Source organism: Phlebotomus argentipes, unplaced genomic scaffold (assembly GCF_947086385.1).
Source record: "Phlebotomus argentipes unplaced genomic scaffold, Phlebotomus argentipes genome assembly contig_17, whole genome shotgun sequence".
NCBI lineage: Eukaryota > Metazoa > Arthropoda > Insecta > Diptera > Psychodidae > Phlebotomus > Phlebotomus argentipes.
The window spans coordinates 494,906-516,760 of NW_026776166.1; the positions used below are offsets into that span (position 1 = coordinate 494,906).

At 45.0% G+C, this 21,855-nt stretch overlaps 4 protein-coding genes across 6 annotated transcripts in view; 2 read left to right on the forward strand and 2 right to left on the reverse strand.

The window, feature by feature from the left end:
- Positions 1-15,159, forward strand: part of LOC132256728 (breast cancer anti-estrogen resistance protein 1) — a 43,119-nt gene extending 27,960 nt beyond the window's left edge. The window contains exons 1-6 of one of the 3 annotated variants that reach the window (XM_059753242.1): positions 202-767; positions 2,153-2,296; positions 5,695-5,919; positions 12,593-13,310; positions 13,367-14,198; positions 14,279-15,159. In XM_059753242.1, coding sequence (XP_059609225.1) covers positions 648-767; positions 2,153-2,296; positions 5,695-5,919; positions 12,593-13,310; positions 13,367-14,198; positions 14,279-14,318 — 2,079 coding nt within the window. In that variant the 5' untranslated portion in view covers positions 202-647 and the 3' untranslated portion in view covers positions 14,319-15,159. Of the gene's footprint in view, positions 1-201; positions 768-2,152; positions 2,297-5,694; positions 5,920-12,076; positions 12,174-12,592; positions 13,311-13,366; positions 14,199-14,278 lie in introns of those variants that run through there. The other 2 variants (XM_059753244.1, XM_059753245.1) reach the window with 2 other exon arrangements.
- Positions 15,160-15,165: 6 nt separating this feature from the next.
- On the reverse strand, positions 15,166-17,023 carry LOC132256729 (beta-alanine transporter). Its single transcript, XM_059753246.1, has 4 exons — positions 16,616-17,023; positions 16,302-16,560; positions 15,442-16,247; positions 15,166-15,383 (listed from the first exon to the last, which is right to left on the reverse strand). Exons 1-4 carry the CDS (start codon positions 17,021-17,023, stop codon positions 15,174-15,176), a joined length of 1,683 nt encoding a protein of 560 aa, XP_059609229.1. The 3' UTR covers positions 15,166-15,173.
- A 185-nt stretch (positions 17,024-17,208) lies between these two features.
- Positions 17,209-18,634, reverse strand: LOC132256775 (uncharacterized). The gene is made up of 3 exons (XM_059753322.1): positions 18,463-18,634; positions 17,431-18,405; positions 17,209-17,364 (listed from the first exon to the last, which is right to left on the reverse strand). Exons 1-3 carry the CDS (start codon positions 18,604-18,606, stop codon positions 17,209-17,211), a joined length of 1,275 nt encoding a protein of 424 aa, XP_059609305.1. The 5' UTR covers positions 18,607-18,634.
- An 818-nt stretch (positions 18,635-19,452) lies between these two features.
- On the forward strand, positions 19,453-21,219 carry LOC132256776 (mRNA-capping enzyme-like). Its single transcript, XM_059753323.1, has one exon. The coding sequence runs from the start codon at positions 19,453-19,455 to the stop codon at positions 21,217-21,219; it is 1,767 nt and encodes a 588-aa protein (XP_059609306.1).
- Positions 21,220-21,855: the final 636 nt, after the last annotated feature.

Genomic DNA, 21,855 nt, shown 5'->3' on the forward strand with positions numbered 1-21,855 from the left:
AAAGGCCATTACATCGATTTCTATCTTCCATTTCAATTAACTCCGGCCACAGAATGTGTTTGGACTGAGGCAGATAAGGAGTAATCACAATGTGTTGTGCGCGTGAGGCAATATTAATATTTGCCGCGCTCTTCCAGCTATCAGAAAGTACGCAATGGCAAAGTCGGCGATAAGTTCCAACAATACCGCAGTGTCACACGATAGTTGCATGGGCGAATAGGGGCTGCTGTTCCTGCCAGTGAATCGAGGAATGTGTCTTCACAGGCATTCCTTTGATCTCTTCTCTCCTCAATTGGAGGTTTTTTAGTAGAGTTTTCGAACCCGAGAAAACTCAGCTCAGCGCGATCGAGTGAAAGAGACTCCGAGTCAGTTACCGATGGATCGTCGTTGAGTTCAGTTCGCAGTGTTTGCGCGCTTCGTTCACAGTGATTTCGATCGTGTCTTTCACCCTCAGGAATTCCATTGTGTCCTCAACACGCCAAGCAAAAAGGATAAAGTGCAGCAAAGGCAGAGAAATGTGAGGCAAAATTTCTCTTTGTGTCGCCAAAAAAATTGAAGTGATGTGAATTGTGAAATTGCGAAGAGATTAATTCGCTAAAATTGTGCCAATGATCTTCGCGTGAAGTTGAAGAATGTGTTGAGTTTCCATGGCCTTTTCTTTCGTATCTCTCGTGACGGTGCCCCGCGGAAGGCTTTCTGGCGGCAGCACGAGAGTCTCAGCTGATCTGGATTACGATGTCCCCGTGACTCGCAGGCACATCACGAAGGTATTGATATTGAACAGTTGGCTGCTGCTGCTCACCCTCGTGCGAAACCATCTGGCGCGAAATTAGGGTCTTCGCCGCAAAAGTTCACTATCGCGAGATTACATTTCCCACCCATAAAGTGCCTGATAAAATTCCTCCCCTCGAACAGAAATGTTGATAAATGAGCTGAAATGAGCTGTTTTCGAGCAGCTTCTCTGTCTCTCACTGTCATGTGATCAATATTTTGGATTCCTCTCGAACTAATGGGGGAATCCAATGGTTGTGCATCCGGGAAAAAAAGATGATGGTCAGCAGAACTGTGAGAATGACAAAGCAATGAATCATTTTTATTTTTTACAACCACCTCTTGTGTTATTTATTCGTGAAATAAAAGAGAATAATGAGTGAAGTTTCACTGAAGTCTCGTCGGGTACAAAACACTGAATGCGAAATTGAGGTGTTGTATATTTGCCCAACTGGTTTGCATATCATTAAAGAGTGGTGGGAATGAATATTTATTTTATGCCGTGCAAATATAAAATACACACACTGTGATAAAATAAGCATAAAGTGACTCTTTATCTCCTCTCCTCTCCTCTTGCTTCCCAGATGAGAAGAACCATCACTTCGGCACACAGTGAAATTATGTGCTCTCTTCCAGCCATCGATAGTTATTAATGATTAACTCTCAATCAAATTCTCCTCAATTAGAGATGATTTATCTAGAAAAAATACTCTCTAGCATGCAAATTACTCATAAATTTCTCTGTCTGCAAATGAACCATGTTAAGTATATTCTCTCTCTTGTTCGCATTCGTGTCAAATTGCTCAAAAGGCCGCCGCACTTCATAAAAACATTTCTGCCCAAATGCTGCCCCTTTGCCAATATCATGATTTCAATGTTTGTCGCTCGAACAATGGGAATTACACTTATGATCCCATTTTAATGGCAATAATCAATTATATATCGCCTAATGGCGAATTATTAATGACGATTGTTCGTGCTGGTGAATGCGGAGTGTCGATTATCAACTTCCGTGTCGGTTTTGTGGGGGAAATGACCGGATTTCTTTCTCCCATTGAGAGTTCCTGCGCCTTCTGGGAAGTTTGCTTGCAGAAATTGGGGTTCGTCTTACATTTTTCAGGTCACTCTCAAGAGTAGGACGAATGCTTCAAAGACACATTGTTTGCCTTTCACATACAACGCATTCACCACAAGAACTAGGCAAATATTTGCCTGATTTTCTGACTATACAGACTTTTCCGTTAGAGTGTTTTAATGTGATTTTGCTGACAAATTTTCAATCCCATTCACTTGTGGAGGTCAAGCTAGTTCCACACCCTTGCAATATTGCAGAGTTGACTTGAGTTGCATCTGATGTTTTTGCCTTTTCTTTTCTTTGCAGCCAACGTACGCGAAGGCGATTTATGACAACATCGCCGAGAGTCCTGATGAATTGGCCTTCAAGCGAGGCGACATCCTGACGGTTATTGAGCAGGATACGGACGGCCTGACGGGTTGGTGGTTGTGCAAGCTCAGAGGACGGCAGGTGAGAACAATCGCCCTCATCTCGAGTGGGTTGCATTGCATGGGGGTTCAAATTGCCGACGAGGGCGTGAATTATGAGGCTGCACGCTGCAGCACTGAGAGAAATCGTGAAGTCGCCTAACTTGGCAAAGTTTGATTGAAAAACACTCGGAAATGTTGGTTGAATTAACAAAAAAGGATATTTTTCTGTCTGGAAATCGGTTTCATTGCACAAAGTGAAACATTTCTATTCAATAATGAGATTAACAGAAATAGGATTAATTTCTGAAATTTCTCACTCTGTAAATCGATTGACTTCTCAAAATAACCTTCTTTCTCTCCTAATTTGCTGGCAACCAATAAACTTCCTCCTGGGCGCAATTTGTGACTTTGGCAGTTGGCTGATTTGCGACAGATGCTCATTGTCGCCCTCGAGACTAATTGCGTGTGTTCGATGGGGTTGCGCCCCAAAATTTCAATTGAAATTCTTCTACGCATTTGTGGCTTTTGATTTGGAGAAACATATTAGATTTCCTCTGTGTAAATTGAGTTTGAGAGTTTCTATTATTCCACTGGTATTTGGAATTCACTCAGTTTTCTCTCCCCTCTCGACAGAGAAGACCTCTTGAATAATAACCTCTTGTCTTTTGTAATTTTTATATGGATTCCTGCAGCCACATAATTTACTTCACTTCATCTATTATTCCTCCTTTTTTGGGACCCTCTTCGCACACTCCTTCGCCCCGAGCCACTTGAGTTACACACAATGAATGTACGCAAGTTGTTTTTGCTCTCGTGAAATTATTATTATTTATGGGACACTTTTCTCCATCTCCTGCCATTTTGGGGGAAAGATCGCTCGCTTCCGTGTCCCTTTTTCTGGCTCTGAGCAAAGCTAAGTCAACACTTAATTCTCACTAGAAAACTTTTGTACTGAGATAAGCACTAAAGAGCATTACACACTTCCGCCTTTCGTGCTGAGATTTCAGGGGTGGCTCATTAAAGGCACTTCACATCTGCATGCCTTGAGCGGAGTTCAATAAAGGATGCCATTAAAATTATCCCTACACTGGCAAAGTCTGTAATTTCGGGCTGTTTATTAATATGTTGCGTATGTTGCGCAATAAAAGAGGCACAAGCTGGAATGGTTGGAAAATTTGATGCTTTATTATCCAATGTAATCCCTTGTTGATTCAACCCTTCAAACACACTCTCATTTATTCAAGGGATTATCATCAAAATTGATTTTATCTGCTGCTTTATGCAAATGCAATTAAAATATCGCAGCTATATAATCAGCATTGACGCCTTTACAGAACATTGAATATCTATGAGTTGTTTATAAAATCACAATTCCTCATGACTCTTCACAGACATTCACGCACATATTCTACAGCGATTATTGGAGTCAAGAGTGATAAAGAGTGGAATTAATGCCATGGCAGTTTAAGAGTTCACGACATCAATTGAGGAAATGTCTGTCATGCAATTCAATTGCAGCTCATTTTCACTGCCTTGGCACGCTGAATCAATCTGCGACGCCGGCGAATGTCGCGAAGAGAAAATTGGGACTTCGGCTCAATCGATCCAACTAATTATGCTGCTTATATCAGTTGTCATATCGACAAAGTGCAGGGTCTTTTCCCAGCAGTTTCCATCGTAACTTATACGACTCGCATGGAACGTGCTGCCGTGCTAAAGCGCCCGAAATTACGTGTTTCCCCCCCTTCGAGAGACGCATAAAAGGCCTCTGGAGAGGGTGTAAAAGTAGAGAAAAGAGTCCCAGTGTCGTGTACTCAATAAATTTGAACAGAAGAGAACCCACAGAAAGAGACACGATAAATCAGATGGAGACGACCTTTTTTGTGGCACTTTCTTCATTTTGATAGATCCTTTTGTCCCAAGAGTCTCACCCCTGCCGTTGAGATGCCTTCCAGATAGTCGAGTTTGATGTAAATTTTGATGGATTACGCCAGAAAAGCCCTCGAATCAACAAGAATTACACGAAAGCGACACACGCCAGAGACTTTCTTTAGGCTCTGGGGCGTTCTTTTACCAGAAATTGCTGAGAATATTAACATTGTCATTAATTAGGGTAATTTTCCATAATTAATAGAATGCTAATGAAAAGCTTCTCATTACAATTTCCAAGACCTTCTTCAGGCAATTTTCCTGCTGTTCAAATACTTCCTCACATCACTGTATTTTCATAGATTGAATTCTATACTCTATTGCCGTTTTTGCTTGTTATTTTTGCACACACACAAAAAAAAGGATTTCTTGGAGCGCGAAATTGAATCTCATTGCTTGGATGTGAAGCAGAAGAAAGACTTGACGCTTCTGCGACGCGACGCACACAGAAAGCAATCAAGAGATGGCAAAAAGAAGCGCCAAATTGGTTAGAAAGTCGATTGAAATATCTGGTGAATTTGCTTCCCTTCACTGCTATTACGTGGAATTATTCAATTTCCACGAGCACGCGAGTAGGAGGCAAGATGGGAGGCTGCAAGATGGCCAGCAGCGGCGTTCAGACAATTGTAATCGTTGCACTGGAAATCACATTAATTGACGCAATTACGCGTGACTGGCGCGTCTCCTCGGGCGCAAAGACAGGAAGTTATGAACTATTGACCCCATCTCGAGACGAATCACCACATTGATTTTGCTACACTTTTGCCATCGTGTTTCGCGGTGAAATTTACGAGAAATCTAGCTTGTTGATCCACTTGGCCACAGCTAAATGGTCAATTTCCATTTAGTGTTGTTCTCACATCAATCGAACATCAAAATAGAGACACATGTAGCATTCACTGGCTTGTCAGATTAAACAAATCGATTGACTGGCGAGTGCATCAGACAAGGCGAAAAAGAGCTCGAAGCGGAGATAGAGAGCACGAGAAGAGATATGATATTTGGCTTTTGGAGGCTTGAGTTTCACGATGCCCAACATTTCAGTCGTAAATTTCATCAGTGGGAATAATTGAGTGAAAAACGATGCCGAAGATGCCTTTGAAGGCTCACCAAATGCATTTGCCGATGCCGAGATGAGCGTTTTAATGGCTTTTTGACCAAATTAGATTTTCGCATATTGAATATTCAGTCGAATTCATCAGCTATTAAATATATAATTTTTTGAAAGTGTAAGAACTGAATTATAGGTATTAAATTGTTCTAAATTTCAAAATATAATTGATTGCACATTCTCGAAAATCTTACTTTATTCTTTACTAAGAGTTTACAAAGAAATGCGCTAAAAATATTCAATTGATTATTTCAAGTATTGGAAAGCAAAAGCGCTCTGACAAACATATACTTTTCTGAAAGCTTACTAAATCAACAAAAACATGCTGAAGTTGTAAAGAAATCGATCAAGCGGTTTTCGAGAAAACTCCACTATAACTTTGATAAATTTCTCTTCAGGGAATCTGTCCAGGAAATCGCCTGCGAGTTGTGCAATCTTACGACAGCGGCTGCTGCAGTCCGTCTCCAGTCTCCTCGCCATGCCCATCGATCGGCTCAGCCAACAGCTTGTATGCCAATCACACGACAAGTGTCACCAATCCCTCGGAGTTGTACGAGAACACGAGCGTGGCGAGGCTGCAGAAGCACGGCAAGAGGCGATCGTGGCACATAATGCCCAATAAGGTGAGTGCTGATAAAGGCCCCTCGCGGCGATCTCTGCAGCTCCCGCGATCCGTCTGGCCGAGAGCGTGTCTCGGCGGGGATTTGCATATAAGTGGGGCTGCGAGAGATCGCTGATGTCATGTCTGGACTGGATGATTTGGAGCAATTTCGCGCCTTCGCGTGCGACGCAGCGAATCTCCCACGCAAATCGATATGTTCCGCCACAGAGGAGATATATTTCACTTGCCATGAAAGCGTCATAACTTCAGTGCACGATCACACCCACGATCAGGCAAGAAATCAATACTGTGGATGCACTTAATTCCACGAAATTGCCAGAGAGTCTGTGAATGATTAAGCTAATTCCGCGCTTTTTATTCTGTCTCACTAATAAACCTATTACGGAATCTGACTCCGTTGTTCGCCGCCTCGCGGGTTACAATTTTTCCATCACTACAAATCTTGCGATCATACGGATAATATTAATAACTTTTCACTCATGTGGGCGTGAAATTGCATTTTGCACTCTCAATCCCACTTGAACAGCCTCAAGAGCTACTCCATCGAGGAAACACGTGGTTGCGACAAGGAGTGCTTCAGCTCTCATTGCACAATCACACTTTTCGCCATCACGGGAGATCATTTTTATTTTTAACACTCACTAATTGTACACACGAACGGCTATTTCTTTGATTAATCCCACTGAGTATGTCAATTAATCTTCCTCAAGCACGAGCTTTCCCATTAAAGAGGCTTAACTTTTGATGGAATCAGTAACAGAACGGCACTAAAAGTGACAATACTGGCTGCCATTTATTGGATTCTTCGGTAAATACCTTCTCTTGGCGCACATGAGCAAAAAAAATCTTCAAAATCACCGCGCTTAATGGATGAAGAAGGGCATTTGAGATTGATTGAAAGGAGAGGAAATTCGTAAAAACTGTTTACACACATGGGAAATTGTTCTTCGTAAGAAACTTGGGGAAAACTATTAAAATAAATATTGAATTTTAACACAATACGCGCCTTCCTGTTTGCGCTCTTTTCACTGCAGATCTCACATTTTGTTGCATGATGAAATCCAACACTGAGATTTTGTGGAGCGCACAATTCGTGGAATTGTTGAAAAATCCCAACATTTGACCTCTTTTATCCAGAATTTTGCCTCTTCTGCAACATTGTTAACGTCATCCATTGTCCATTCCGAGTTGGACAATGTAGTTTTGCGACAAATCACTTGGAATTCAGGGATCATCATCAAATGAATTTGCAGCTGCTCAATAACTCTCACTTTCCTTTTCCACTCCACCATTCCTCTCCGCAGACTTAGTGAATTAACACGAATTGCATGTTTTTGTGTTCTTGCATGCCTCACATTGTAATTCATATTGCCTCTTCGCTCCGCAAATTGCGATTAATACATTTGGTTTATTGCTGCCGAGGCACTCTTCAGACCCTCACTAATCCCATAATGAAATAGTGGCATTGAAATCAGTGTGACGTCTGCGAATCCTGAGGATGAATTGCGAAGGAGGGCGAGAAAAAGGGGCCACAAGATATGAGAATTGGGTTAAAGACTCCCAACCTAACTCAAGGCATTTTCGCCCCGACAATCACATAAATCCATTCACGCGGTCCCTTGTCAGTTTTGGCGGGAAAATGGCCAAACTTTGCGAGACCGCCCCCATTTGCCAGATTCAGTGTCACAAGCCATTATCACAACATCGCGTGAGGGATGGCAATTGAGTTGGATTTGAGAGGGTGGAAGAAGTGCGATTGATTTCTTCTGCCGCTTCTTTGCGCGTCAACAGTATCTTTGTCATCCTGACAGGCGGGAATTCCCACAGAGCGCGACCAGAGAGATTCGGGAGGATGGCAGAGAATGCGGAAATTGTGGAATTTCCACATTAGGCGTGCAGGTGATTTCGAGGAGCCATTGTCATTCGGTGGGAGGGAAATTGCTGCTGGAAGTTCCGGTGGCTTTTCCTCTCTACAACATTTAATCTCCCTTGTTCATGGTCAAAATGGGCTAAATGGGGTTATTTGTAGGTCATTTGCACGAGCACGGCGACAATAGGTGACAATTTGTGGGTGAACAAAGTGACTTTCATGGTTTAACTTTCAGCAAGAAGTAATCTCTATGCTGGGCAAATTGTTTTCTCACCCAGACGAAATTCCCCAGCAAATGTATTTAAAAAACTTTCCCAGAGCATCCCTTCAGTGCGAGGGTGAGAAATTGATCTGGAGGAGTTTTATGACGGAAAACCGCAGAGCTCTGAGGGTTGCGCAAGAACGTGACTTTGGGGAAAACACACTCGCGATTATCCGGCACTCCCCATTGGCATTGAGGCGCAACCCGAGGGTGAATTCCCTATCGGCAATTTGATTAGAGGAGTCTATTTCTGGGATTGCGAAGATGCTCAGGGAAGCGCGCGCCCATCGCGATCTGGCACGTCAACACAAAAGCCCATAAAAGCGAATTCAGTGGCTCTGAGGCGGCGTCACCAAACAAGGAGAATGCAACATTATTTATCTGCCGACTCTTCGTGCGGGATTCTTGCAGAACGCTTCTTTTGTGTGTCTCCAGAGCACAGTGTCGAGCGCTGTGGATTGTTTGGGAGGTGCATTGTGGGCAAAACATTGCTCCTTTTGGCCCTCAAAGTGCGCCACAAGAGAGGCGAGACGCGACATCTCCCCCTTGGACCACAGTTTGCAGGGGAGCAAAACACGAGCAACGTGGCAAAGAGGCTGTTCACGGCTGAAAGTCTTGTACAAACTCCGCTCTAAATCTGCTCCTGAAAGGAGAAAATTGAGTTTGCTCTAGTTTCACATCTTTGCTGCATTTTAGTGCTAATTAGAATGTGAAAAGCGAGGATTTCATAGACAAGCTAATTAGTTTCAAGTTTTTCTTAAGAAATTCCCCAAAGTTGTTTATGTTCCCGCTATTCTTAAGAAAAAAAGAACACATTTTAAGTCTCTTTTTAAATTTTTCTAGCTGAAGAAGCATAAAAACAGTCGTTTTTACTGTAATTATTGATTTATTGTTGAATAAGAATATATAAAACAACAAATCTCATTTGAAATGCAAGTTAAAATTAATGAGAAAGTGTCGATTGAGCATTTAGAAGTGATTCTTACAGAATAATATGAACACTTTTAGCTTTCATCTTAAGATTATACGTTATTTGCAAAGTGCACATTGATTCCTACTGAATTCGAGAGAGAAAAAGATCAAAAACAGCGACTTCTTGTATAACGAACGCAATTACACAAAAAGCGTGATCTGGAGAGACTTCACAAATTGGCAGTATTTTGAGAAAACTGTCCTTCCTCCTCCTCAATGAGCACCCCTTCCGACCCCTTTGCGAGAAGCTATCACAGTCACATGGCAATGTCCAGAGAACACGTTCTTCGGTGTCTCATTTGACATGTTGATGAGATGAATGCTCCGCTTGATGGATAGTGGCTTCAGCGTCTCGGGCTGGAAATTCCATAGAAATTGATAGAAATACACGCAGGTTAAATCATTTCTCAGGCACACGAGTGGAATTTGATGAAAATTTCTGTGGCAGCCCCAGAAAAAGTGGTGCTCGAACGTGATGTCTTGTGCGGTTGACGCAAAAAATTGTCATCCTGCGAAGGGTTGTGAATTCTGATTGTTTTTCGGCATTCACACGACATATTTCACCCTCGGGGGGAATGTTGGTGCGAGTGTCATCAATTTGAACAGGAGTTTGGTGTGTAAATAATTAATTTTCCAATTTAAATATTGAAATACGAAGAGCAGAAAGCCTTCGAGGCGCTCGTGTGAGAATGTGACCAGTGTTGGTGGAGTAAAAACAAAGAGCCAAAGTACAAGAATCAATGGTAAAGTGTGCAAGAGAAGGGATAAATTGGCCAAGTTGTTTCTCGTGGTTTATCCTTATATGGATCTCTTTTATGCACCTCTTCAGCACTCCGTTTCCCATACAATCCCCATGGCGGAGATATTCCGCAAATTGTTACGATGCGAGGCACTTTTTTTGCGCGCACACTAGTGCGCTTTCCATGGAAAACTTTACAATTTCCTGAAGCCATCGCGCGAGGAAATTGTGCCAAAAAGTGTCACTGAACTCTGTCCGCCACCAGAAATCGACACACAGAGTCGCAAATTCAAGACATTCTTCACCATTTCACTCGGCTCATTAGGTGGAGAAACAAATAAGTGCTCGTTTAAATGATAATCACCCAGACACTTTAGAGAGAGAGATGAAATTATTCTTGCTCTGCAACACATTGGAATTTAATTACATCAAACTCTGCAAGACGGGAAAAACTTCTCGGGCAAGAAATGATACTTTTTGCGCCGCGCAGAGGAAGTTTTCTTCTGCCTTTTGTACCGTAATCACTTCACTGTGCTTCATACTGCCAGTAATAATTCATTAAAAGGACACTTTTTACGGAAATGTTGAGTGAAAAATTTAATATACAATTTTTATTGTTGACGGTTTTTCTCCTTGCACAACGGAAAATTTCCCAGTGTGTTGAATCTTTTTTCCCTCCGCTCTGCCCGAGGGTTTTTCCCGGACACATCAATCCCTCGTCTACCCTCATCCTAATGAATGCCATTCATTAAATTCACCCTCCCACACTTTGTCATCCCGGGACGGCGAAGTGAAAGTCATAAAAAGAGCATATTGTTCATGAGATTCTAAATGAAAATGCTACATAATGAGGAAGATTCTATCATCGTAAAATTGAGAATAAAAAGACGATAAATGTAATTACATTGGAAGAAGATGTTTGGCAGTTTGCATAAGACATGCAAATACGTTTCCGTGTGTCTTTAATCGAAATTTAGTGTGCTCAGAATGGATATTGTGAAAGAAAATGTGTGAAAAGACGAAAGGTAAAGTTAAAGTCGCGAAACCTGCTGAATGTAGTTAATTTGAATTCCTTTTCTCCTGAACTGCAAATTCCTGCATTCCCTGAAAGTTTAATTAGATTTGTGCACAAAAAGCGGCGCGAAACCCTTTGGGGAAAAGTGGCTGAACATTTTCCCTCGCAGAATTGCAGAATGATTGAGTTCCACACCATGAAGAAGTCTCCTTCGCTGCCAATGATACTCAATTTCACTCCCTGCAGCAGATGCAATTTATCCTGGCGCAGGGCGAATAAATTTCCGTGGAAATCGATTTAGTAGTGTTACACAATGTGCATTCTATTATATGGGCGCTCCTTGGCAGTGGGATGGGAGTCCTCTGGGGTGTGCAGAAGTGTCCAGAAGTTGCTCTTCCGCCGGAGAGCGGTTAGACGGGAGATGACGTGCCCCATTCCATCCGCGATGCCACGGCGGCGGCAGCAGCCATGGCGCGTAGCCTAGGCAACGCGGTCCGTCGGGGTGCTGCACCGATGCCACTAAATTACGCGTCTACCCGCGATCTTTACGACGCGCACGCGAGCGCGCCCCTTTATTGTCTCTGCGTGACCGAAGCGTAAAGTGCCTCTAATTGGGAGACAGAAGTTTATGGCCTAAACACGTGAAATTCTTCCCTTTCTCCACTCTCAAATTCAATACAGAGAAGAATTGGCTGAACTACGTAATAATCGTAATAATGATCACTTCGCCGTGAAAGGGTTAAAGAACTCTTTTTCTACACCAATTTTCTACAGCCGAAGTTCTGCACTCTTAAAGAGTATCAAACACTGGTTGCATCGCTTTAACTTGCGATGTCTCGATGCTTCCTAGTCTGTCTCCCACCCTTTTTTCCCACTGACTTCAGCTTATTGTATGATTAGAATCTGCTGCAAACTTACTTTTTAACTCCCCTTCGAGTTTCACAACTGCCAAATTCTGCTCGTGTGTTGGCCAAATGGAAACAACATTGAGCAGAAGTGAAATGTTTTTATGTATGCTTCCTCACTGGACTTTGTGTGCGAAAAGTTGGTTAATTTTGTGTGGAATTCGCAGGGAAAATCCACACATTTTCCATTCTTTTCACTGTTTACATGGGCTTTGTAGGGAAAGAGGAAAGATAGTGGGAATCGGCAGTGGAAAAGGGATGGAAATGATGAGAATGAGGGGCGCATGCGTTCCTCTGGGAGACCATAAAAGCACAAAACCCTCTCTCTCGGACAATCTCACACGAAAGTCACCCTCAATGAGTTCGTGGAAGGTAGTATTGTGAGTAAGTTTGCCAGATAAAGACCGTCTTTTATGCGTGTTCTCATTGAGAGACAAAAGTGCTTTCAAAACTAATTATTTTCCGACAACTTCAGGAGACAATTTCATTGTGGTATGAAAATTCTGTTCTCATGTACATTCCCAATGTTCTCCAGTATCGAAATAAGCGCCGGAAGTGTAGAGAAAACACCATAATTCCCTCAAGTTGCCGTCGAAAGTGAAGTGCGAATGGAAACGGAGAAGATAGGATCAGAGATGGGTGAATTATTGACAAAGTTTGCTCTCTCTCACTTCATTTTCTGAATGCCTCAAGAGCTTTTTATTCCCAAACACCATCGTTAAGTGCAAATCCTAGAATTCGCTGGAAAATCCATCAATAAATATACATGCTTTATGCCTTCCGGAAGTTTCACGACAACTTTTCATACCCATAAAGGAGACAATGTGCTCAAGAGAAGTTTACATCCAGAGTGAAGAGGCGCCTAGATGAGAGATGCATCGCATTAACAGGATCTCTCCTTGCCTTTGCAGGTCGTGACTCCTCAGAGATGTGGTGATGTATATCTCTATGACTTGCTGCCGACTCCACAGCGTGGAAGCGGTTTCCTCGGCACCGCGTCGATAATGTCTGGCGACGGATCGGAGACATACGACGTGCCAAAGCCCGCAGTTCCCGTCAACTACGACATCCCGCGCGTCTGGCACTCAGCCAGAGGCCGCCCCGAAGACTGCTGCTACGACATCCCACGCCCCGTGACGCTGCTCAGCCAGAAGGACCTCACGCCGAGCAGCTCCAACTCCTCCCTCCTCACCTCGGACAGCCTCAGCCTGTCCTCCTCCAATCGCTCCTCGCTGGCCAACATGACGGACTACGATGTGCCCCGGCGCCTCGCCAGAGCCTCGCCGCATCCGTCGAGCATGAGCACCTCCACGGCGTCGCTGCAGCTCAACTACGACGTCCCGATTCCACACAGTCCGCAGAGCCAGACTCTGCAGCTCAGCGCCTGCAAGGAGCTGCCGCTGGAGCTGGGATCGGCGCTGGACACCCTGGCCAAGCTCCAGACGGAGGCCACAAACGCCGTGACGCGGCTTCTGGCCTTCGTGTCGCCACAGTGGCGGATGCGCGAGAAGCTGGACCCGATCTTGATGGATCTTAAACTGGCTGCCGTGCGTCTGCGAACAGCTCTTCACGACCTGGCTGAGTTCGGAGAAGGAGCCCTCGGAAACACCGCTAAAGCAGATGACAAAGGTATCAACTTCTCCTCTCCACTCCCAAGGAAGGTACTTAAATCTTTCCTCTTCCAGGTCTTTCCGTGAAGCTTCGTCCGCTGGTTCGCGCACTGAAGGACGCTGATCGTCTGGTGCACGAGGCTTCGCACTGCATCGACGTCCAAGGCTGGAGCCTAGAAACCCTGGCCAGGGTGGAGACAAAGCCTGGCACGCAACTACCTCCGGACAGTCTTGATCAATTGATCGCCTGCGCTCAGACGCTGACAGAAGACGTCCGACAGACGGCGTCGTTCATCCAGGGCAACGCAACGTTGCTCTTCAAGCGTATCTCGCCCAGCGTGACACCGCAGACGCCCAGCAACAACAACAACGGCGACTGGCCGGAAGACTACGACTACGTGTGTCTGGAGTCCAAGGAGGCGTCGGCGCGCAAGAATGCCGAGATCCGCGACGCCCTGCCGTCGGATCTGCAGAAGAACTTCGAGAATGTGGTGAAGAACGCCGAGAGCGCGGCCATTGGCGCCACAGGCACGGCTGAGCTGGACGCCAACGACAAGACGCTGCTGGTGTACTACGCCGCGCAGACGGTGACGCACATGAACTACCTGACGCAGGCGATCGACGCCTTCCTGCAGACCGTTGAGCACAACCAGCCGCCCAAGTTCTTCCTGGCTCACGGCAAGTTCGTCGTCCTCAGCGCCCACAATCTGGTCAACATCGGCGACATTGTGCATCGCAATGTCACGAAGCAGGACGTGCGAGGAAACATTCTTCAGTGCGCGGATGCCCTCAGCGATGGGATGAAGACTTGCGTGGCGAAGACGAAGAAGGCGGCGCAGCACTTTCCCAGCGTGAACGCCGTGCAGGAAATGGTGGATTCCGTTGTGGACATTTCCCACTTAGCCAGGTGAGCGAGACGCCATTCCGGCGCCATTTTGATTCTAGATCTATGATCAAATCTAAATGCTTTTTCTCCTCCTTTTGCAGTGACCTCAAGATTGCAATGTTGAGAGCTGTTCAGCAATAAAGTTTCTACATATATAAATTATTACCAAAAAAGAGAACCCAGTGTAAATAAGCGCACAACATCACACTTTGGAGCCCTTCAGAAGGACGGCAAATGAGCAATTTTCATGCAATGCAACTGATAATGGAGTCAAATTCACCCCCCAATTCGTGGGTTGAAGCAGCGAGAGGAGTAGATTTTGTAGGTGAAAAAAACAATGGAATGGAACAGAAACTGCCAAAATGCTTGTTTTTACAACGCAACTTACGAAGAAAGATGACGAAGAGTATTTGTCAAGTAAATACATTTTTACATGTCTATAAGTAAAGAAAGAAAAAATATATCGATAAGACATAAACATGGATAAAGTCTGTAGAAAGAGCCTTTAATGAGTTGTAGGACTGCGCAGATCATCAAAAATCAATCCTGATCATTTTGAACGATAAACTTTCTCATTGTGATATTTAATTGTAATTATAATTTAAGTTTATTGCATCATCGTTCAATAAGAGTACTTTAAATAAATTCATTAAGTTTTAATGCTGAAAAATATCCCTTTTCTATTTATTTACCTCTGCAAAAGTACTGTTTTCCTTGAACTTCACGTACTTCTGTTCATTCTGGCCAATGAATAAAAAAAAACTTGTAGCGATGTAAGGAATATTTAGATGTTTTGTGTTCTTATTTAGAATACATCCAGAAAAAAAACTTTTTGCACAAGAAGAGTAAAATGTGTAAGATGGACTTTCCCAATGTTTTTTTATCCACTTAAATCGATAAATATCGATTTTGTAGTCATATAAGATAACTATTCGCATTATGTATGTATGAAGTAAAAAATAAAAATATACATTGATTAAAAGAGAAGATGAAAAATCAATAGTTGTGTTTCGAATTCTGTGCTTTCTTCTTGCGTATTCGTCTTGAAAACACTTCAAATGGATGCGACAGAGGAATGTTTTCGCCATCCTCAATTGTTTGCGGCAAGGGCTGGTCCTTGGTTTCCGGCAGGAAGAGGCTCATGACGCCGCCAAGGACGAGAAGAGTCCCCATGATGATCAAGGGCAGCACGAGAATATTGCTTCCCTGCGGAATACGAGAATCGAGCATATGCTGCATGGTGCAGGGTGACTCAAATACTCACTGTGTAGTTGATTATTGGTATCACGACTGGCCCTATCATGCCTATCACAGAGCTCACGCTCATTCCCAAGCCCCTGACGACAGTTGGGTACAACTCCGAAGCCGCCAGAGGAAGAACCACGAAGGCCGACGAGATTCCCATCTTCCCGATGCAGTACAGGATCAGCATCAGCGTTTGCCTCTGCTGCACGAGAAATGTGGCCAAACACGCCACGCCGCCGACCAACATCGACAAACACAGGATCCATCGACGTCCACAGAAGGCCAGGCTGGGCCAGAGGAAGATATAAGTCGGTAATTCCACCAATCCCGCCAGGAAGAAGTTCCAGATCTCATTGCCACCGAGAGCAGGGGCGTAGTAACTCAGGCCCACATAGACGCTCGTGTTGGCGAACCAGATGAAGGTAACGATGAGGGTTTTCTTGCGCATGTTGGGCGTTATCAGAAGATCCATGATGCCGAAGGATCGCGCTTGAGGAGTGAATTTGGCCGCTACAGCCTCAGCTTGCTGCCTAAGGAAGCCCTCAAAGTCTGACGGAAGGACTTTTCCGTTGATCTCCGCCATCTTTTCCATGATCTTGGCGGCTTCGGAGAATTTTCCAGTGGCAATAAGCCATCGGGGGGATTCTGGGAGAATGAAGAAACACCCGAAGAGGACGAACAGAGGCAGTGAGACAGCCAATGTCAGATATCTCCAATCCCTGATGACAAATACTATTCCCGCCAGCAGAACTAGTCCCAAGGAATAGGCGATATTTGCCACGATAGTGCAGAAGACTCTCTTCGATGGACCAACCATTTCGATGGCTAGAAAAGAACATAATCATTTGACTGAATTCGAGTCTATATCTCAGTCTGTACCTAAAACGTAAGGACTAGCAAGTATAGCAGGGACCGTGACGCCAACAAGTGTCCTGAAAAAGACCCAGGAAGCGTAGTTCCAAGCAACTGCACTCAAGCATCCCGCCACGATTTCCAACAGAAGGTAGGCGTAGAAAGAAGGACGCCTGCCCCAGTAGTCCTGAAGGTAGCCAAACACGTAATTCCCGATCAATCCTCCAACTCCGAACAGCACAAGCGCCACGGTGGCATAAGAGTCCTTCTCGCATACCAAATCCCACTGCAAAGCCAGGTTTAGTGGCGAATAGAGGCAAACTAATCAATTTTCTACCTACTTCCGTTACGACGGTGCTGCGAAAGATTGTCGTGTCGTACTTCCAACCATTTTTGCAACTCGACACTTCACTGCTCAGGACATTTCGCGATGCATTCGCCCCCTGATCGTCCCAAATCTCAGCAAATTCACTGTAATTCCGCACAAACATCAGGCATTCTGAGAACCTAGGAGCGCCATCGCGCATTTCCAGAGGCACAGTCAAGTTGCGGATGCTGAGAGTGAAATTCTCATCCCAGGCATCGAGCTCGGGCACGCGACACCAGTGAGCAGGACGAGCGGCAATGAAGAGTTGGCTATAAGCATGGAAGGCGCAGGGAAAGACCGCGGGAAGCAGAACGCCGCAGATGACAAACTTCTGGTAGGGACCGAAGGAGCCCACTTGGGGCAGGATAGAGTCAAAATCCATCTCTCCACTGCAAAGGTGCACCAGAGACTGAGGCTGCGATTTCACTCAATTTGCCAATTACATCAATTTAAAGCGCATATGTCATCAGGGCTCAAGCTGGGCGCATCTCCGAAAGCGGAAAAGTGATCAGACACAAGAAAATGAGGAAATTGCAATGTATTGCGAAGGTCAATGCTTCATTAGCGTCAGCGCTGTGACGTGTACTCCAGCTTCTTGTATTCAGCCTCCCTGGCCAGCACGTTCTTGTACCACTGCGGATCCTTGGTCAGGAACTCCTCCGGACGGCCGCTCTTGTTGTTGTAGTGAAACTCCGCCACGCCATAGCCAGGAACGCCGTCCATCTAGAAATGGGTTTTCGCGGGAAAGAAGTGTGAAAATGCTCAAGGATGGGAATTGAAATTACTCACAGTGACTGAGATGAATCTCTCGAACATCTTTGCCTCCCATTGCGACCCCACGTAGTGGACATTTTCGTGATCCACGAGTATTTGAACGGTATGCGTTCGTCCGCCGGCTGAGAATTGGAAAGCAAAGTCCTTAGGAGGTATTCCGCCCTCACCGTGCTGATAGAGTTCGAAATCACACCAGCTGATGGCGGACAGCTTGCCTTTGTTCGAGCAGATGTAGCCTGTATTTAATACTGAACAGGTGCAAGGCTGGCAGATGACGCCCATGGACACACTCCGGCCATCTTCCAGGAAGAACACAATGAAGGCGTAGCGATGCATCAGACTCCAATCGCGCTTGAAGCCATAGCTGTGATCCCTAAAGCCACGCATCTCGACAGTCCTGGATTCGCCGTTGATCTTCAGCGTGCCTCTGATAGATCCCATTTGTTCGTAGTGCGACTGATGGGCGCTCTTAAGATAGGCAAAGTACTCCTGCGTCCACTTCTCCCGCGCCATGGCCTCAGCCAGGGCTCTGGGATTGAGATCGCTGTCGAAGTCAAAGAAGGGCCACTGCGAGAGGAACTCCAGCGAGAATTCAACGTCGTGCAGCTTCTCTCCTTGGCGCATTTGGCCGCGATACCGCAATCGCCACTTGTTCATGGGCAGAATGGGTTCGCTAATGAATCCCGGCCCGCCAAAGGCGTTGCCCTCCTTGCCGAAGCTCGTGGTGAACATCATGGTGTCCGGAAACTGCGGCAGACAGATAAAGCCAATGTCCGGGATGACGAAATACAGCACGGCGTGAACGATGCCCTTGTGCCGCCGCTCAGTGCCCATGATAAAGCGATAGCCATCGGAATTGGCGCCAATATAGAACACAGCGTCAAAGGCTTTGGGATGATCGGTCAGAGGCTGCACTTTCTCCATCAGATTCGGATCCGCGATGGACTTGGCACCCTGGCCGCCCCGATTCGATCCTTTCCTGTAGCGCAGCTGAAAGGAAGGCTCTTTTCGTCAACTCTGTCGGGAAGCGGCATTTCGCAATCTCACCTTCCGAATGTAGAAGATCACAATGAAGATGATGTACTTGAGCCAGAACCACTTTCCGCGCTGCTGATAAACCCCGAAAATAGGCTCAGGATCCTTCCGCCGGAAGAGCCTGTACAGAGCCATCAAGAGTATGGAAATCAGCATTTTCACGCACCGAATATTTCAACTCCACGCCAAAACTGCGATGTCGAGTGCTCGCAGGTGTGCGAATGGGTGTCTTGAGGCGAATATGGTCGCGAAATCAACCGTCGATTAGATAAAGATATCTATCAGTTGCGCTGAGGGCTAATCAATTTTATCTTGGGGTACTTTCCCGGGGAAAACTGATTAAAGGTCATTGTATTCTTGGCATTATGAAAGACAAGACAACTGTTGGGAAATTATGATTGTCGAAATTATCACTATTATTCAGCATGCCTTTGATATAAGATGATAATGTTCTATTTTTCCTATCTTTGTTATCTCCTGAAGACGACAGAAATTATTATTTTCTCTTCTTAAACATGAGCATCCTGAATACAAAATGTTAATATTGGATTCTGTTTTAGGATAGCAAGAGTAGCAGCGAAAAATATGAGCTAGAAATTTCCATTTCGGCAAGAATCTGTTTAGGACTTTCTACAGAATTTGTGAAATACATTAAATGATACTTACAACATAGTTTGGTGACATAATTACTTGTGCACTCTAAAGGTCATTAAGAAACAATCATAAAGCCGATCATTGAAGTGTTAAATTCCAAGAAATCAAATCCTGCAAAAGGTTTCTTCAGGTAATTATTTCCCGATCAAACAGGTCAAGTCAGGTCAGGTCAGGTCAGTTTGAGAGAGTATAAAAGCAGTGCACTGAGGAACTTCTAGTCACTTGATCGCTGATCTCTGTCGTGAACTGTTCACTGTGTCAGACTTCTGTGCTCTAAACTTTTGCAAAGTGTTGTTGCTGCTGTTCATCATCTTGTCGCCCAAGAACTGTAAGTCATTCCTATTCGTCATGTCTTTTCGAGATTTGAAGAGTAAGAAAGCTAAGTCCGATGGCCCCAAGATCCCTAGAAGTTGGTTCCGTTGTCCCCGTAAAGCTCGTAAATTGATTGCAAATCGCTTCATGGCCTTCAAACAACCCATCGCTAGACCGTCTACCAATCGCGTTTTTGTGGAGAGGCTTTTCTCTCCAGACATGCTCATTCAGGCTCTTTCGGTTCGCAAAATGTCCCTCGGATTGTGGATTGATCTCACCACCAAAGAGACCTTCTACTGTCATGAGAAGATCAGGGAGAAGGGAATTCAGTGCGTTTCACTGCCTTGTGCAGAATCCAACAGTCCCCCCACCCTCACGAATGTCCGTTTGTTCGCCATGTACGTTGATCAGGCGCTGCAGAAGCGTCCCAACGGTGTCATCGGCGTTCACTGTCTTCATGGTTTCAATCGCTCTGGCTTCCTCATTGTCTCCTACTTGGTGGAGAGGCTCGGATTCTCCCTTGACGCGGCCCTTAAGTGCTTCAAAAAGGCTCGTCCCCCCGGCATTTACAAGCAGTCTTACATCCGTGAACTCTACTTCCGATACGATTCCATCAACAACGTGCCCCCTTCCTCCCGTCTGCCGCCCTGGCACTTCAAGTTGTCCACCATCGCCAAGAATCCCGATTACTTGTCCCACATCCCGAAGTCAACGGCTAGTCTCAAGAGGCGTCGCGAAGATCTTGATTTCATCGAGGAGAGAAAGGCCAAGATCTTCAAGAGAAACACTGAAGATGGTGGCCTTCCTTTCAGCGCAGATTTCAAGGGTTTTACTCCCGTTTCCGATCCCATGCAACTCCACGAGCTGCAATTGCTTTGCCAAAGCATGTGCAAGTGGAAATCCCTAGAATTCCCTGGTGTTCAGCCCCTTTCCATGAACAAAGATGATCACTTCGATCTGCTGCTCTCCAAGCCCTATTGCGTGTCCTGGAATGCCGAAGGCACTCGATTCATGATGCTTATCATTGGTAAGGATCAGATTTACGTGTTCGACAGGAGTTTCAGGTGTTTCCGCGTTTCTGGTCTTCATTTTCCCCTCCGCTCGGATATTCGGTATCATATCACCCACACCCTGCTCGATGGCCAGCTGGTCTTCGACAAGGTGGACGGCGTTGTCTACCCGCGCTTCTTAATCTTCGATATCATCCGGATCAATGGCCTCAGCGTCTTCAGGCAGCCCTTCTTTCCCGTTCGCTACGATTGCATTTACCGCGAAATCATTCAGCCCAGAGAGGAAGCGCTCAAATGCGGAATCCTCGACAAGGCTTCTGAGCCCTTCTCCATCAGGCAGAAAACATTTCATGCCTTGTCCCGCTGTCAGTTCTTCTTGTCCCCGTCCTTTTTGAAAGACTTCGGTCACAACTCCAACGGCCTCATCTTCCAGTCCACCGAAGATCCCTACACTCCCGGCGTGTCGCAGTCCTGTCTCAAGTGGAAGTCCCCGTCTAATGTGTCTTTAGATTTCAGGTTGCAGATCGTCAGCGAGGGAGACAGTGACCCGCACAAGAAGATCGGCTTGTTGTGGGTCGAGGGTTTCAGTAGTGCAGTCGCGAGGGTGAATTCTGTGGCCACCCTTGAGGAGTTTCACTACAAAATCATCGAGTGCGTGTACAGCGACGGTCAGTGGATTGCCTTGCGCGAGAGGAAGGATAAGAAGTCGCCGAACAACTTCGAAACCTTCTTGAGTGTCTGTTCAACCATCAAGAACCCCGTCGATTCTGCTGATTTCTCCAAATTTGGTTGATTTTCTTCTCTGTCGCTCTTTTCTTTTTCAGGTACACTTTGGTTTTGCGTGGCAAAACCACATTCGATGATGAACGACTGATCAATCTCGATCGGTCAAGTCCAAATCTGAGTGCCTCTTCGTGGCGTCATCGACAAGTAGCCTCAATTGAGGTGAAACCAAACTCAGTGGGGCGATTTTTCGGTGCTGAACCCAAAATATTCCCTTTCTCTCTACTTTCAATTAATCTTTATTATTTTATTCCTGGTAGTTTACAGTAAATTCAAGACACATACATTAATAAGAATATACATTTACTCTGTTTATGACACCTCTCAGTGTCGCTATACGTAGAAAACATCATTATCAACTCGTAATTTACTTATTATTTTTTTTCAAAATCTTTTCTTTTTCAACATCAAATATTTTTCAAGCATCTTCTCAAAAGGATGTCAAATATAGATTTTATATATATATGGTAATATTTTGTCTTCTTCAAAGAATTCACAAATCTCTTTTGAACCATTCGTCAAGAATTGTTCTCTCTGAGTTAACCATTCTTTATCTCTACTTTAAGGGCGCATATTTGCAGTATTACTTTATGTATAATTATAGCTTTGAAAAAGTTCTCATTTGGTTCTGGCGCAAAAAATAACA